General features: G+C 40.3%; 1 protein-coding gene across 8 annotated transcripts in view; it reads left to right on the top strand.

Moving 5' to 3' along the window:
* Positions 1 to 18,656, top strand: part of PBX1 (PBX homeobox 1) — a 322,770-nt gene that overhangs the window by 235,339 nt on the left and 68,775 nt on the right. For 4 of the 8 annotated variants that reach the window (XM_023590620.3, XM_004464827.5, XM_058310048.2 and 1 more), the window contains 3 exons: positions 5,804 to 5,939; positions 10,226 to 10,385; positions 17,418 to 17,530. In XM_023590620.3, coding sequence (XP_023446388.1) covers positions 5,804 to 5,939; positions 10,226 to 10,385; positions 17,418 to 17,530 — 409 coding nt within the window. The remainder of the gene's footprint in view (positions 1 to 5,803; positions 5,940 to 10,225; positions 10,386 to 17,417; positions 17,531 to 18,656) is intronic. The other 4 variants (XM_023590621.3, XM_071207549.1, XM_071207550.1 and 1 more) reach the window with 1 other exon arrangement.

Genomic DNA, 18,656 nt, shown 5'->3' on the forward strand with positions numbered 1-18,656 from the left:
GAGGCCCTGGGGGAAGGCATGAATCGCCCTTAACCAGGACCCTCTGTGCATTTTCCTTGCCCATGGCCTGATGCCAGCCTGGCTTCGTGAATGCCTTTCTGCAGAGCGCCAAGTGCTAGTGACTGGTGGCCCGTCTGGGTCCTCCCCCTGTGCTACACCCGCCACCACTCTGGCATGTGTTGCTTCCATCACCATGGTAACCCCCCTAGTTAAAATGCTGGACTTGGCAGATCCAGAAAAAAAAAGAAAAGAAAAGTTGGACTGTGTTCTTCACAAGAAAGAAATCAGGGAGAAGGGAGGAGCAGAATCATTGTCTCATCACATTTCTTCTCGCAGTAATTCTAGTGTGCCCAGTTGAAGGTCAGACTCTAAAAGACACAAAACTAGCCGAGTTCTGTATACAATGACTTTCACTTCCACCAGGCTTTGCCCAGATTGTCCCAGTTGGCACCAGAAGGAAAGTCACTTTTAGACAGGGCCTCTTTCTTGCTTTGGTTGCCACCTTTGATTTATTGATTGCTCTGAGCCAAAGATTCAAAACGAAAACATCCCATCTATTGTCATTGTTATCATTTTAGTTTAGGGCATATTTAGTACCAGTGAAAAATATCATTCCTGAATGCCAGCCCAAGGCTGAGCAAATGGGTTTCCCAGCTCAAAATAGATATGTGCCCAGTCCTCCTGATTTGGGGCTTTCATATCATCGTGTCCAGTGCCGCTAAATATAATTGGGAGAGCTAGCTGAACAAACCTTAAAGAGAAAGACCTGCTCACTGCAGGTGTCACAGTCCTCTGCACTGTGCATCCAGTGGGCAGGGCCTCTTCAAAAAACGAGGTCATGGAAGACAAAATAGAAGGGAACTTGATATAATAACAGGATTAGTCTTCATCATGCAACTGGGGAATAGAATTGAATATTACCTCTTTGTTGTGGAATACTCCTTGTCTTAGTTTTCTATTTCTGCGTAACAGATTACCACAAACTTGGTAGTTTAAACCAGCACACGTTTATTTTATTCAGTATGTTGGCATATAGTTTCTGTTGCCCAGAAGTCCAGGTACATCTTAGCTGGATCCTCTGCTCTAGTCTCACCAGGCTGTAATCAAGCTGTCAGCCGAAGGTCAGGATCCCCAGGTTGTTGGCAGAATTCAGTGCCTTGTGGTGGTAGGACTGAGGCCCGCAGCTCCTAGAGGCTGCCCCTCTCCAGAGGCAGTTCACACTGTATAATACTCACATCCTACAGGGTATGTGCACCAGGCCGTGCAGAGCTTGAGGCTCATCTCCGAATCCTGCCGACCACATTCAGCTGAGTGTGTAGCCTTAGTTTCAGTCCAGGCATCTCCTCTCTCTCTTTCTTATGGTGCCTTCATTGTGCCAGGAAAGTTTAACTTAAAAACTCCACTCACTCCTTCATTCATTCATTCGTCATTTTTCATTTACACAGTGTGCCAAGCATTGTGCCATAAAACTTGGTAAGCTTATTGTCAGGACTATAAAGAATGTTTTTCTTCATTGAAAGCAAGAGAGAATGTATGTCTATTAACCATCTAAGTGATTGACAAGCAATAATTTTTACTTTTTTCTATAATATTTTGCTGGCAATAATAATAAAATCACAAACACAAGATTTGAAATATACCTCTACACTTTAATGATAGAGGGGATTACATAACACAGATGAGCAAAAATGAAGTTGGCCAGAAAGCGGATAGGACATCCTGGGACAAGAACTGTAAGGTTTAGTCAAACTGGCATTTTATTCAGATTTATATATTTATCCATTTGAGCTCTTACTATCTGCTAGATGCTATATTAACCATTGGCATCACAAGGTTGAAAATGTACATTGAAGTGTAATTCCTACCTTCACGGAACTTGTAATCTCATGGGACAAACAGCAGTCTTACAACTAAAGGTAAGACTGTGCACTGCACATGAAGTGCATCTCCCAAGCAGTGGGGGAGCTTGGAGGAGTCCCACAGCTCCACTTAAAGGGGAAGGAGGTTCGGGGAGAAGGTGGGCAGTACTGAAGCTCAGAGGAGCATGGTGGTTTGCCAAAAGAAGGAATAATAAAGAACAGCACAATTCAGCTTAAACGTGCATTTTGTGCTTGAATGCTCACTATATGTTAGCTATCAGGGCTTCCAATATGAGTGGACGGCTGCTACTTTTGAGGAATATACCGCTTTGTTGGGGAGACATGGCAAACATGGCAAATGCCCTGGAAGTGAAGTTCACAGGGTGGTATGAGAAGCCACAGGAATATGAAAGCCATAGTGTCCTTGGGGACTGGACAAGCATATGATGTGACTAAGTGAAATTATGCACAGCATGTGTCAAGCTGGGAAAATTGAGGCACTGGGGATAGGATGGGGCCACTGAAAAACCTTAAATGTTCCTGGGGTATCATTTTCAACTTTATCCTAGTAAGCAGAGAAACACTCAGAGATGTTTAGGAGAGAGTATAGTAATTTATGGCATGAGTTTTAAAATTTTGCTGCTTGGATTCAAATACTGGACCCAATCCTGACTACCTTTGTGACCTTGGTTTGGTGGCTTATCCTCCCTAAGACTCAGTTTTTCTTCTGTAAATTGGGCATACTCCTTTAGAGAAGTCTAGATAAGATAATATGAAGAAGTATAGTGTCTGACATATAACAATTTAATTATAATAATTATTAGTATTAGTCTTTAAAATTATATAATTACATGTGATTATAATATAATAATTGCATATAATAATAATTATTAATAATGGCATGATCAAATCTACGCTTTAGCCAAATTACTCTGGTGACTCTGAAGATGAGCTGAATTGGAGGTGAAAGTAGTTTGGGATGGTCATTGAGGAGTATCATCCTTGGTCTGGAAGAACGTAGAATATATATGGAAAACCTTCTCTAATTTTACTCAAATATTCAGGGGAAACATTTTTATTTTAAGACAAACATCAGTGTCTTATGGAATAGACTAAAATGGGCAGCTTTGAAGACATCTTATGATCTTGATGGTATCCGTAGGGCCATGTATTCATTTTCTCCTTCCAGCAGTGCCACTTGGGCACTGTTCCTGAGAAGCCCTGGTCTGTGGTTGTGTGCCTAGGATGGTAGCCACTAGCCATACATATAGCTATTTGAATTTAAATTTAAATTAAAGTACAATTCAAAAAAAAACAGCTCCTCGTTGCACTGTCCACATTCCAGTTGCTCACTACCCCATGTGGCTAATAAATTAGGCTTCTGTACCAGACAGTACAGATAAAGAACATTTGCATCATTGCAGAAAGCGCTATTGAAGGACACTAGCGGAGATCATGATCCGATAGGCAGTGGCTCATCTAAACCCATTTCAGAAATAGCAGTGGCAAAAAAGATGGAGCAAAGGGATAGATATGAATGGATAGAACTGGCAAGACTTGCTTTGGGATCAATCACCTGGTAAAGGTAAGAGAGCAGGTGGAGCTGAGAATCATGCCCAGGTTCTGGCACATGGTGGATACTCAAATTTGAATGAATGAATGAACAAATGAACAAACAAATTAACAAATACAGTGTGCTGTATTCACAGTGTTGTCATGATATAATACAAGTAATGAAGAAGATGGAGGTGACACTAGTTTTGGAAACAGTTTGTTGGAAGGTGTCTGGAATAGGCAGCAGTACATGGGGCACTGGCTCTTAAAAGCAGTGTTAGCACATGGGAGCACATTTGGAGTTAGCCGTCTATGTCTATGATGCCCACACTTTCCACCATCACAAGTCTTTTTTAAAAAACTTCCCCCATGGATCCAGGGATTTGAAAAGCTTCTGTTGACTCTCTCCCTAAAGGACTGTATTCATGCTGTAATATGTAATCAACTTCCACATTTCTTAAAGACCTGAGATCGCAAATGTTAGCTCTCTAAACTGATAACACTTCAAGCCAAAGAAATGAGGTGTCTTAGCTCGGAACAGCCTTATCATCAGACCTGTGTTCTTTTCACTAGGTTTCTTAACATTCTGCTAGGATTTCAAAGGCCCTTGGGTTGAGGAGCCACTGCAAAAGGTGATAAGTGAGTCCATCACTGTAAATGAGACCACCCAGGGAAGATTACACAACAAAATGAGAAGAGGGCCGCAAACAGCTGTCTGCACCATCCCCATACCACCAGCTTGTTCCAGAGAGGCTTCCTGTGAGCTCAATTGGAAGAATCCCAAAAAATACACTGTAATGCTAATGCAAACAACTGAATGAATGAACCAAGGCTCTCCCAATTACGGGAACCTTCAGGGTCTGGTTCCCTAGGCCTAAAATAACTGTCTTCTTTAAGCAAAGAAGAAGACAAATGTTATATAAAGACCTGCTTGTAGCTCGGGTTAGCCACTTGGCTATCTTCCTTAAAATGCAAGAGCTTTTAGCACATGCCTACTTTTCTGTGGGGCTTTTTAATCCCGTCTGTCCAATTTCTGATGCTGAGTGACCCAGAAACTCAGCATGACTTGGGAGAGTGACTTGGGCTTGGCATAATCTGGACAGATGTGGTTAACACCTTTGGACAGATGGTGTTCATCTGGTAAAAATCAGGCACTTTATTGCGTTAATTAATCCAAGTGGGACCCTGGAAAGAAAATATTAGCTGAATTTCCCATTTAGCGTGGCCATCAGTGCTTTCTGTTGGCTAAATTGGAAGGTCTGTGTTCTGGCATAACCAGGGATGTTCTGGAAATTTTTTCACATCCATAAGGAAAAGCTTTTGATAAAAGCAAGAAAGGCAGAAGTGCTAATTGAGCTAATTTAAAGATGGCAGGCCACGATCTCAAGGAGAGATAGCCAACCTCAGCAATGAGCCTGGGATCCCTCAGCAACTTCCCCAGCCATCCACAGGCCTTAGCTGTGAGGAGGCAAAAAGGGATTCTCACTTTAAATTAGCTCAATTAGCATTTCTTTTAAAAGTCAGAAAAATGCTTTTGTTCAAAAAGTAGTTTTCTTCCTTTCAGCAACCATATATTAAAAAGATTTCTGTGGGTGTTTGTTTTACCACTTAGCAGCTGTTCTTGCTTAAGAAGTGCCACTTCTCTCCTTTTGAGGGAATCAAGCAGTCAAGGGGTTAATTTCAGTCAGTTCCATGCCCTCTTCCCCAAATGCGTTTTAAAATGTCACATGCTTTAGAGGAGGATAGAATAGAGAGAAGATGATAACTTTTTTTTTGGACTTCTGGCTACATAGTCTCTGTAATTGCCAGAAGGCGATTTGTATGGAAGAGGCTGGTTTTGTAGATGGGCAAACCGGAGTGACCGTGTTGGCGCCATAAGGTACCAGCTGAGTGACCTTCCTCTGTAAATGGGAATGACCATCTATCGCATTAGTTGTGAAAACTGAATAATTCAAAGTGATTGCTCCGAGGAATAAGGACCAATGCCTGGAACGTGATATTAAAAGCCACCCCTGCTACGTCCTAGCCTTTGCCTTAGGAGAGGTGCGGTGCTGAGCGCTTGCTTCGTATGGCCCTGCTGCATCCTAACTCCCACCCTGTGAGGATGATATGACTCTTTTTCCTTTCCGTTGACGAAGCTGAGGCTTAGACAACCACCCAAAATCACCCAGCTGGTGGTATTCAGTTGATCCAGGATTACACAATGAAATATTGTGTATAGCCCTGGTTTTGGCATCCAGGCATTTTTTTTAATCCCCTCTTGCTCATCTTTTGTTCAAAGGCTTACCTTCTTTCAGATCCTCTCCTCTCCTTTCCTTTTTTTTTTTTTTAAATATTTATTTGGTGTGAACTTTTGTTGTTGTCGTTCTGTTCCCTTTCTCTTTATCAAGGCGGAAGAGACGGAATTTCAACAAGCAAGCGACGGAAATCCTGAACGAATATTTCTATTCCCATCTCAGCAACCCATATCCCAGTGAGGAAGCCAAAGAGGAGTTAGCCAAGAAGTGTGGCATCACAGTCTCCCAGGTAAGGAGCCCCTCAGCAGGCGCAGCCCATAGCCTTGCCGTGGACGTGTCATGCGGCAGGGCCTGGCGGTCTTGCTTTACTTAACATTCATGCCTTGCAAGTTGTATCAGCCAAAGCCTTAAAATATTAAGGTAAGCACATGGCAAATACCTGGCAAAACTTGAGGCAGCTGGCAAGGGTAAAAGAAGAATAAGTAGTGAAAACAGGAATAGACCTCTCCCCACAGAGCATGGCCTTGCTTCACATGGCTAAATTTGGAAAGCTTTGTTTCTTTTGCTGCTTTCTTAAACGTAACACCTTAGCCCATTTTTTGCCCAACCCAGGGACCTTAAGAATCTGTGAAGGGGGGCTTTGGTAGTCGTGTAGCCTTTGAAATGAAAGGGACTTAAATGTCTCATCTCGATGTGCTGACTCTATAGCTGATGGAGTAGAGCAATCTTAACGTCATTATGATTACAATGGAGTGGTTGCTAACATGTCACTGAGTACCCCCTTCCCCCAAAGAGCAATAACCATAACAGGTGCCTGTTGGATTGGAAAGGTACATGATACACAATTTTTATAGACCTGAAGTCCTCATCATTAATGTGCAGGAGGAAATTAGGCAGTATTTATATGACTGCTCAAAGGAGCCATTCCAACTTCTTATTCAGTCTGAACCTCAAATACCACCACCCAGTCTCTTGATGAGACCAGTAGTGAAAATTCTGAAATCCATCAGAGGAAGTCTTCCTCAGGATCATGTCACATGCAAGAAAACCGTATATGCTGGTATTTTCATTAACAGTTGGCAGAGGGAGGGAGGAAGAGGCTTACTTTAGGGAGAAGTTTAACTGAACATTATTCAAATGAAGTAGATGCTGTTTGGTATAAATTGAGCATCTGTACTTCCTTGAATTGAATCTTGGTTCCTGTTACTCCCCACAGGGTGCTGAGCTCGTCAACCTTTGTTTAGCCAAGCAGAATTAGGTCCAGTCAGAATATAAAACTCCACAAAGGGTATCGCAAGGAAGAGATTGCCAGGGCCTTGCCAACAAGATGGGGCAGATTTTGCAGCAGGCTTGGAAACATCCTTTCAGATAAGGCAACATGAATCAACTCCTTTTTAACCCAAGCCTTTCCAAGCTGCTCTGAGCCAGTAGAAGGTCATTTCCAGTCTCTATAGCCCTGGAAAAACAGAACTTAAGGGGTCCACCTTAAGTGGCCCAGTTTTGCCTAGGGCTCTAATAACTATTCCTTGTCCAAATCTAGGCTCCTTGTCCCCACACTCAAAAAGGAACTAATGCTTTTTGATATTTGCGGCAAGTTTAAGAAATATTTCCAGGTATGAACCATACATCACTAACTCATAAATCAGTGAATTTCAGGTATGGAAACTTCTGCATCTAACGCAGGATTAAATCACTATATTGTCTGAATTCCAAGTCTGGAATTCAAAATCCCAAATCCCTGTTGAAGGTAAAATGACCTCTTCAGGAACTTGTTTATGTCATATCCAGATGAGGTATCATTCTGGCCTGACCCACCAGACTTTACTTCCTTCATTATGGAAACTCAATGTGCAAATAGTTCATTCACTAAAATGATTATTTGCATATGGGGTCTCACCTTTCCCTTTCCTCTTCCCACTCCAAGGTCATGTCATTCTTCCATCACATTACTCCCTCCGGACAGTGCCATTACCAAAAAGGTGCCAATGGGAGACAACATAATATCCTAACATAGCAAGAACATTTGACTAGGAGCTTGGTTTTGCCAAGAGTTGACCGTGGAGTTTCAGAGAACTAACATTTCCTTTTTGGGTCTTGGTGGCCTCATTGCCAATTGTGCTTTATTTGGCCACATGATTTATTAAATCTCCCCCTAGTTACCAAATCCAGAGGGTGCTCAGCTTCCTTGACAATATTTTCCCTGGGTTTTCTTCCCTCCTCTCCAGCCACACCTGTTCATTCTTTTTTTTAAGCCACGGATTCTTTTGAAATTATCTTAAAAGTTATTGGTTCTTCCCCTCATCTAATGCAAAAATATGCTCATCCTCTAAAATCCACCTGAAATCCATCTATTGACCATCTATCTCTGAGGACATCATCCCTAAAGAACCCTTCCTCTATTATAAGTACAACTTGAAGTTTGATCCCCAGAAAGCAGCATCAGCGTCATCTGGGAGCTTATTAGAAATGAAAATGTAAATTCTTGGGACTCAACCCAGTCCTTGATCAGAATATCTGGGAGTGGGTTCTAGGACTCTGTTTTATTTAGCAAGCTCTCCATGCACACATGACTTTGAGAAGCACTGTTCTATGCCTTTGGAGTGATTTCTTCTACTCTCACAGCTGCAAATATATCTCTATTTGTATATCCAGATGTCTTCTGTCCCCGAACACCAGGCTCATATATCTTACTACATACTGGACTTCACCATGGCTGTGTCCACAGGCCCTTCAAACTCTAGGTTCAGAGTGTGAGACAAACTCTCCCCACGAAGTCCATTATTCCACCTGTATCAGCTGTCTCAGGCTGTGCCTGTCACATCTGTATTCCCACTGCCTAGCACATAGGAGGCCCTTAGCACAAGACTGTTGAACAATGAGGAAATGAATGAAAATGCTGCTTCTATACATTGTCCAGTGCCTATGATATCACCTAGTGGACAACGCAGGAAATGCCTGAACTGACCACACATCTTCCCTCTTCTTCCCACTTTTATGCTTATTTAGAAGAGAATCATTCCTACAGCAGCCCTCTCCACCACCTTCCGTCTCGTTTTTTTTCACATGTAGCTGATTTCATTACTCCTCCAGCTTTCCCTGAAAGTCCTTCCAAACTACTTTCATCTTTTCCCTCTTTTCTTCCACCTCGTCCAGTTACCTCAGAAAAATCTTCCTGCCTTTTTTCCTTTCTCTGTTCATTAAAAGTCAAAAAGCAACCATAATTATAATGGATTCATATGAATAGTGAAATTTATTTCAAGAGAAACATGAGTTTTAAAATGAAATTAGGTATGTAGTGGTCCTTAAATGTACCCCAAAGTCCCCTTTAGAATTTCCTTCTCCAGTTCAAATGTTTTGCTGTAGGCACCAGCATTTACAATAAAGCATTTTCTAATTAAATTTTATTTTTTCTCTTGTTTACTAGTATTACAGTGATATAGCTTGATTTTTTTTAAGAGCAGAGGCCTAGCCTTTCTGCTAATTATAAACTGCACAGGCCTGCTAATAAGATATTTTAATTTTCCTAAAGCATTTAAAAACCGGTGTAGTTTTGCAAGATTTTTCTTTTTCTGCCTTTTTGGGGTGGTGAATGTCGATATAAATTATATGTAAGCTGTGGTATACATGTTATCAGCTTCTCCCTCCCTCACCAAATACATAGTTTTATAATTTATATTAAAACCAAACATTTTACTTTAGAGTCACATCTGGAATATGGGGTATAAAATTTTCCTTCCTAAGGCAGGAATTATGGAGGAGAAACTTGAATTTAACTGTGACTCCACTTGTGTCTGGCAGAGGTCTTGGTGTAAAGGGAATAGGGACAAAGAATCAAGCCAGGGAAGCTGCTGTGAGCCACATGAAAGAAATAAATGAACAAATGAAAGTAAATTAGGTTCATTTTGTTTATTGGCTTAAACAATAAAGCCTGGAATTCAATGGAATAATCAGTCGTGTGCTTCAGATTTTCCTTATGTACATAACATTGAGCTTTACACAAGATACTTAGTAAAATTTGTTGGACTGAATTATATTGCTCCTAAGATCTATAGCACAATACAACTAAGAAGCTAAGTTGATATTAAAGAAATTTAACTTGTAAAAATTTGAAATAAATCTATCACCTGTATACACCAATATATTGGTGTAGGTTCACATGGATATTTAAAGGTCTGTGCATTTTGCTTGCTCAAAATCAGCTTTAGTATTGATAAGTAACAGGCATTTCTCCTGCAGTACATTATTTTAGTGTTGTAAGCTTAAGAGGTAAAGCAAATTTAAAATATTTCTCCCAAATTAAAAGGGTCCTAGTTTAAATGAGCAGCTACTTCATAGGAAAATTTTTTATCACAATGGTTTGGCTAAATTTTAGTTATAGTAAGCAAAAGAAAGTCATTTTATGTAGTTGACTGTTCTCAAAGTTCTTAACTCAAGCCTTTTCTTGGTTGTTACAGAATCAGAAATGAAAAGACCAATTAACCTCTCTTCAGCCTTCTCATAAGCCTTTCCTTTTCTTCTGCAAAGTTTGTGAAGTATGAAATACTAATTTTCTCCTCTTCTCTTAAACTGCCATAGGTATCAAACTGGTTTGGAAATAAGCGAATCCGGTACAAGAAGAACATAGGTAAATTTCAAGAGGAAGCCAATATTTATGCTGCCAAAACGGCTGTCACTGCTACCAATGTGTCAGCCCATGGAAGCCAAGCTAACTCACCCTCAACTCCCAACTCAGCTGGTTAGTTTTTCCTTTGATTTGGGGGATTGTTCTTCATTTTTTACTTGCTTTTCCTACATGGAGGTTTTCTGTTCATTCTTTGGGGTTTTGATTGGTTGATTTATGTATATGATTATTGTCTTTTTTGTTGTTGATACCATTTTATGTTTTTTCTTTTCATTTTCAAAGAACAATGTATTATACTGCTTACGAGTTGGGACTATCTGGAGGTTTGCACTAATGTGCTCTATTCAAGTTCATACAGAGACAAATTGGTTAGTTTTAATGAGGGGATTTCTAAATCTTCCGTTTAAGAGATGCTAATAAATAAGAAGACCTAACACTTAGATATAGTCTTTTGAGGCTCTGTTATTTGGACTATTTTATATTAAGTACTTATTTTTATTTTGATCTTTTTTTGCTGTTCCCCTCCCATAATAGCTGGGTCACCTGCTAGTATACATTCTATGTGGGATTTTTACTCTTCTAGCAAATGTTTCATTAGAATATTGTGGTCTGCAAAGCCAGGCTACAATTACATATATGTATATGTGTATGCATATTTACATTTATATTTATAGTTGTTGTTCTTTACTGTTTTATTTTATTGGTTTTCTTTATGTAAACAAGGAAAATTGCCAGTCATTAATTCAAATTATTCAGATTCATTGTTTATGTTATATCAGCCATGTGCTATAGAGTAGGTTTTATATTATATTTATAGTATGTATTATATCATTAATTTCAGAGTTTAGGTTAATGTAATATGTTTTGGGGTGTGCCTTGTGCCATCGGTTCTGAATTTCCACATGTGAAAAGACACCATCAATAGTCCATAAAATATAAACTCGGTATTTGTATGCTATAGAGGGCATGTTTATGCATCTTTTTAAAATTTTGTAGGGGAAACATATTTCCTCATTAAAGAAGTTTTATCTCAGATTATGGTGTTTTCCCCAAAATGAGCAAGATGCATTGATTTTGGCTGTGGGATGCCCATCCAAGAAAATTGATGGCTCCCACTTAAACCGGTCACAAATTTAAGTATACTAGATTACAGTGAGATTAAAAATCTAATTTCTTACATTTCTAAGGGTAATATGATATCTTTGACTCCAAAGATTGTTTGTCCACTAAAAGAAGTTTCTTTCTACCTTATGGCGGCTTATTATTGGCAGCATATAGGGCTCCAACCACTAGCATCTTCTGTGAGCTTCTGGATGCACTAATTTGTTATCCTGAGGTTCTCCAAGTCAGTGGCCTTCTTTTGTTTAAATGGAATCATGCTTGAAGAGTGGCTTGGGCTTTGTAAACATGGACATGGTAAGACAATGCAGAATTCAATCCAGCTTTATTTTTCCCAGCATTGTAGGTTGGGGTTACTGTGAGGAGCATATTTGCTTTTTGTGTCTTTTTTTTTGTCCTTTTCCCAACACAGTGTGATTGATAAAGGATCAAGGCTAACAGAGCCAATAGCCATCATTTCCTTCTTCCCCATCTGGTCAATTTTTAGGCATTTCAGACCCAGCAACACTAGTTGAACTGCACTGCTAGGCAGACATTTTCACCTGCCTCTCTGGAAGAAGTAGAATTCTGTCAACATTAGCAAAAACACAACGCTCCTGCATGGGTTGTCATAATGCAAAACAGATATCAAAATGACTTTTTTCTGTCCCTGATATATCTGCATCGCAGACGGCTTAGGATGATTTATGACTAGTCCTTAGAAGGGCCCCATGGACTCCCTTCATTACTATATCCGTAACTTTTTATTCTTTCCTAAAGCACTTAAAAAGAGAAAAGCAAGCATTTCAACCCCCAACTCTGTGTTTAATAATCACTTTGGCTCTTTGGAATATCACTCTTTGATTACAGTTTCTAAGGAATTTTTCTGGTGGCTTAAACTTCACGTGACTATTCTGAACACAAAGTAAATTATTATGGAAAATTTGAGCTAAGCCTTCCAGTTGTGCCTAAGTTGTTGGAAATAATATGCAGAGAAGCTCCTTTACAGTGCTTTTTCTAAAATAGAGACAAAAGAAAACCCTATTATGTATGTGCAATAGCATGGAATTTTAAAAGATGAACATCTTAACAGCAAAAGTTATAAATGGGCTTTTCTGTATTTTCTTTTGCTCTTAACACAGCCCAAATCATTGCACAGATAAAGTGAGAGCTTAAAAAAAGGTCCATTTTTCACATAGGGGGTTTATTATATGGGTTACTGCCTTTTCCTTCATTTCAAAGAACAAGTGATAATTGAAGTAGATAGCAAGTTTTAAATAAGAGGTTAATACTTGAAAATATATTTGGGTTGAGTTTGTAGTCCAGAGTTCTGAGAACTGGCAACTTTTTATATCCTTCATATTGAAATGAGAGTTTTTACCAGAAGTTTTACTAACTGAAAATACTTCTTTCTATTGCAAGGAAGATACTTCACAAGTAAATCTTCCTCCCTCTAGAGGCTTTTGTGTGAAGAGCAGTACTATAATACTTTTATTTAGGCTACTTCTGAACAGTCCTTTGGTCGATGTATATCTTTCTCCTACTACCTTAAGCATAATTCAGAAAAATCACTTAGGACCAGGAACTGGGGGGGATTAGCAAGCATTCAGAGACACTTAGCATGCTTCATTTTTTATACTAGCAGAGTTGGGAAAAATGGGGGAGCAAAAGAGGAAGAATATAAAGAAGGAGAGAATATTAAGTTTGAAAGAAGAAAGCAAAAACGGAAACCAATGGATGTAATAGTTGTAACCCTGAGGCCTAAATTCTTTTGGAATGACTCGAAGTGACAGATTCTCAATTTTCTATCTCTTGATGAAATTACTAAAAGCAAAAATTAAGACCTCAGAAAAAGGGAGAACCCTTTCCAGAAGCTTGGGTTATCTTCTGGAGAGCATGTTAACATCTGAAAAGAAAGAAGTTGGCTTGTGAGTTAAAGATGTTTGCTGTGGCATAGTGTCAGCCTTGATATTATATTAGGTTCTATGATTAGCTAAGTGATGCCAGGCTTACTGAGACTCAGAACACTCAGATTTGAATTATTTCACTTAATTGTGTGTGTGTCAAGGACAATATCATGTTCCGCCATGGAAGTTCTCCACCCGGCACTGTTTTGTCAATGGCAAGCCCTAGTATATAGTCTTATCGTTTTTCTGAGTTGGTGGAAAGTTATCATAATAAATCTCCTAAGAAAAGTGTCTAGGTAGTACCACAGCTAGAGATGAGGCAAAACATCCAGAGAAATTGAATGAAATTTCTAGTATATTCTCAGGAAAAAAAATTTGGTTTTTAAAAACAAGTAAGAGAAATTATTCTGAGTTTTCTCTCATGTTCTTTTTTCCTCTGTTTCTCCCTTTTATTTCTGAATGGGAAGCAGAACCCCGGCCTCCTGGGATTGGAACTGTAGAGTGTGCTCACATTTGAGAGGGGTTGTAACGCTTTACCATTTCACTTTGCTTTAGTGTGAAGTAACACGGATTTGATAGTTCAGAATGAGAAGAATCGTGGGAAATGGAAATACTAACATGAGACAATTACTTACATCTAGTAAAATGGCTCTATCATTTGTGGCTCCAAATGGTATAGGAGTCTAAGCTGATGAGCCCGTCACCTTATATAAATTGGAGCCTCAGTTTCTAAACTAGAAAAATTAGGGCACTGTTTGCCAGGCAGCTACTTCATTAAACTGTTGTGTAAAGTAATGAACCTATATATATAAATATTCTGAGTTCCTTGGGAGGAAAATGTAAATCCATCCTTGTTTTAGGTCAGTGGCTCTCAACTGGGGGCCCTTTGCCTCCTGGGGGACATTTGGCAATACCTGGAGACATTGTTGTTTGTCACAATTTGGGGAAAGCCTGTGCTGCTGGATAGAGGCTAGGATTGTCACTTAACACCCTTTAATGCACAGGGTATTCTTCGCAACAAAGAAATATCTGGCCCAAAATTTCAATAGGTTTAGGTTTTAGCATTGTTTCTCTATTTTTTTAAATTATGAAGTCAATTGTCTTATTCTTTCCTAAACAAATTTAAGTCTTCTGCAGATTATCTAGACTCTTTGGGAAGCTGTCTTATATAAATGGGTGTTAACATATCTCCTCATTATCATGTTTGCCTGAGCAAAGGCACTAGAAGCCATAGGTGATCCATTATTTCTTCTTTGTCTAGTTGAGTGCAGATTTAGTTCTGTACCTGCCCTAGTTGTCTGGGTGGCAGCTTAAATGATCCACTTGCCTCCCTTCCCAAGCCAAAATCAGAATCTTTTAACTGACAAGCACATCTTAAAATGCGCTTCTAGTAATTGCTTATTACTTTACAACAACCTGCAGATAAGGTTTCTGCATGACCTTTGCAGCAAACCAGGTAATTCTTTTTTAGCTCTGAGAATTTCACACCACCTCCAAGGGAGTCCATTCACTCTTTGACAATGAATTATGTACTTCCCCAAAGATTATCCAGTCTGTGATAGGTTCTTTCCAACTTCTAGTGCTGGATAAAGAGTATCCTCCCCTCATTATTTAGATTTCTACCTGGACATCTGTCTGCTTTTTTTGTGGTATTAGTGGCAACCTGGTCTCTTCCCTCAGAGCAATCACTGCCTCTAGATACTTATCAGAGAGTCAGAAGCCATGGTAGTGTGTACATGGGTATACAGAGACAATAAAATGCTGAAACAGCACAGCCAAGAGCACAAGGGACTATTCCTGCAATTACTGCTCTGATACAAATGCATTTGTACATGAAGTTACATTTATATGCGCATATTTATCCCTGTATACATTAAGCAGCCAGACATATTTACAATTTATCTATGCACATATATTTTTTAAATCATCTGTGTCAATTGCAGTATATATCTTGTAAATGGCATATCCCATGCCTTCATGATTTCATGGATACCATGTTACTTGGCATCACTGTAGCCCTTTGGGGGTTTTTCCCATTTCACAGTTTGTGTGCTAATTTCCAATAAACCATCAGCCAAGCATATAGTGTGTGTGTTTATTGCATGATATTTGATTGGGAGAGAAAGAAAGTACCTGGGCTTTAAACCGAACACTCTGAGGGAAAAAAAAGAGGCTGATGATATGTAAACAATTATGATCTGGGTTCTTGGAGCTGACTAGTCTTGGTTTGATGACATCTAAATATAGCCATGCATCGTAACACTTATGGCAAAATGGCTGTTATTCTTCAGGTTATATCTCTGTGATTAAAGAAAAGACTTGATGTAACTAGTGCAAAGAGGCCCAAGCATTATAGATCTTAATATGACAATGTAATATTGCTTTACCCACATGGGGGGGGGGGGATGGCAAACATTTGTACCACATTAATAGAAGGAAGTTACAGGCTAAAGCATTCACCCCACTGACTGAGTGTAAGCCACACCTGATTAGATCTTGTGCCTATTTTGCCAAGACCCAACTTTTCTAATTTCTTTCAGATAAGCTAAATGGAGATATGAGTGGCAGAAGAAAAAGGACATGTAGCAGAACAGTGGGAGATACCACAGTTCTCTGGTTGATGCTCGAGTCCCCCATACCTCCCAAAGAAAGCATTTCCTTTTTCCTAGAAATGGAGTAGGGAGTTAGAGTGCAGGATCAGTCTGTGTAACAAAATTGTTAGCTAATTCTTTGCATATGGATGAATATCCCAAAAGAGCAAATTAAAAATAAAATATGGAGATATTTCTTACCTGGTCTCCAAGTTTGTGTATCATCTGGTTCATCAAAATGGCTCGTGACCCTCGAAGCAAGACAATGCTGTGGATATGTAAGCACAGATAAGAATGGCAGTGTTGCTAGTTAAGTGACTCTTTTGGGGGGGAAAATAATCTCGACTTAGCTATGGCCCTTTATATGGGGCAGGATCACTCTCTAGAAGAGCTCAAATCCCCATCTTGGAAAAGAAAGTGTCAGAGCTGAGACCTGAATCACTGTTGGGTGATTCCACACAGATGCTGGCTGTCAGAATATGAGGGCAAGAGAGCAATTTGAGCAAAACACGGTTGGAAACAATAGAGTGGAACTGACCTGGGTCCCTGAGGTCTCTCCTTTTCCAGCCTAATGTCATGTTTTAACCAAACCTTGCACGTTGAGCTTTCTTTCCTAATGCGCTAAGCTGCACGATGACTTCAGAATAATACTGAGCTTTACCATCCATGTGTTTAGGTTGAGGGCGGGCTAAGTTTACCACAGTGGAAGCAGGGGGTGGTGCCAGAATGGACTTAAAGGCAAGCTGTGGCTCCATCTCTGGGAAGTAAGAACAGATGGTTAGTTGTCCTTCTTGAGATCCGCTTTATTTTTAGTATTATTAATTATATTATTTCATATATCATGCATGCTTCAGGGTTCCTGGCCCATTATTCTGTTTCATCTTCTTCCATAATGACAGATAGCAAGGAAGGATAGAAGACCTTTACCAATTCTTACAGTTATCAAGGCTCTCCTGGGATGTTTGCCATCCAGCAGGGGACCCCACCTACTTTCTAGGAATGTCAATGGACTCATACACAGGATCAGTCCCAAAGTGTGACAGTGTTTTCATGTACTCCCATTCCAGGTGCTGCTTCCATGTTAGAGGAGATGGGTTTAGCAGTAGCATATTTGGAATCCAGCAGAATGGTTCATGCATTCCACTATGGGGGCAGAAGCATCATTGACCAGCCCATTCAGTTTGTGGTCATCTGGCCAACCCTAGCATTTTAGAGGCATGGAATAGAGATCCTAGGCTTGGAGACAGTCTCCAATCCAAACAGACTAAATTAAGATGCATAAATGTTCCCTTTCTCAGCTTGAAGTTGCAAAGGGAAAGCGATCCTATTGGCAACTGGTAGTGAGGTGTGGCTTCACATACAGAAGCAATATGCATCCTTTTTTGCTTGCTCTGTTCTTCATGCTACTAACCAGACTCTATTGATGTTATTTTCATTTTCGTTTTTATTTGGAGAGTTGCTTTGCATGTCATTCTTCCTCTTGGCTGTTAGTTGCGGGGGTTGAGCCTTTTCCTTTCTGTGATTCAGGTGCCTCACTCTTTCCTTTCCAGGTTCTTCCAGTTCTTTTAACATGTCAAACTCTGGAGATTTGTTCATGAGCGTGCAGTCACTCAATGGGGATTCTTACCAAGGGGCCCAGGTTGGAGCCAACGTGCAATCACAGGTAGGGACCCAGCCAATGCACTGCCAGGTGAATGCATTAGAGTCCAAGAGCCTCAGACATATTGGCAATTCCTGCACCTGTCCAGAGAGAGAGGGAGAGAGAGAGAGTAACTGAAGCAAAATCTTACAAAGGACCAAAAGCAAACCAAAACAAAGACAACCATTGTCGTGGGGAATCTTGTCCACACTTTGTGAATGCATTTGGCTCTGGCTTGTCAGTCAAACTAGGAAGGCAGGAGAGGAGCAGCGAGGACAGGGTGAGGTGACCGAGGCGGATCAGGCAACTGGAACCAGTGTGTTCTTTGTTCACCAAAGGGAAAGGAAGGAGGAGTTCAACCCATTGTCTCACTTTCCAGGTCTCCCTCTTGTTTGTTGGGTTCCCATACTCAGTATTTGCCAAAGAAGGAGATAATTAATGAGTAGGCAAATTTGTTAGAAGGACATGTTTACTTTTTAAGATTTACAAACACTCAGCCAGGTTGACTAAACTCATCTTCTCAGTTATCCTGGGGCCAAAGGACTTGGGTTTCTGGTGATGCATATAAGTCGATGTTGGGAAGCAGAAATCAAGTCTTATGGTATAAGACCTCAGTGCTCCTCAGTAAGCCTATCCCCTTCAGTTTGCCTCAGGAAGCCATCCTACTATCTCAGCATGAAGCACGGTGTGAAGGGTAAAGCAGTATGCTCTGTCAGAATTGTTTGGAAAGTTCTGAGCCATGTCAATCCACGTTCTCACCCTGCAAGTGGAACAGGAGGCATTACCTACCCGGAATAGACCAACTGTTCAGTGATTCAGCCCCTCGCTCAGGAAACATTGCCTGGAAACAAGTTTGAGGTGACATGGACTGACGGTAGTTAACTGGCTACACAACTGGCCGTTATTTAAATCCTCAAAAAACCAGGGCCTTCAATCACGTAACATGGTGGCATGGCTGCCCAAGCCTCCTCTAAACAGAACTTTGACTTTTATAGGATATCCAACAAAGGAGACACTGCTTAGGATGATCCATAGGGAAGGAAAGTGGGGAGAAGGGAAAGTTCCTCAATGCTTTCCTCTCTAACCTCCTGTTCACACCAGTCCCTGGCATTTCATGCACCACTGTTGAATTGGGCTCATTGTGAGGAAT

The sequence above is a fragment of the Dasypus novemcinctus genome, chromosome 13 (assembly GCF_030445035.2).
Source record: "Dasypus novemcinctus isolate mDasNov1 chromosome 13, mDasNov1.1.hap2, whole genome shotgun sequence".
In the NCBI taxonomy this organism is placed as follows: domain Eukaryota; kingdom Metazoa; phylum Chordata; class Mammalia; order Cingulata; family Dasypodidae; genus Dasypus; species Dasypus novemcinctus.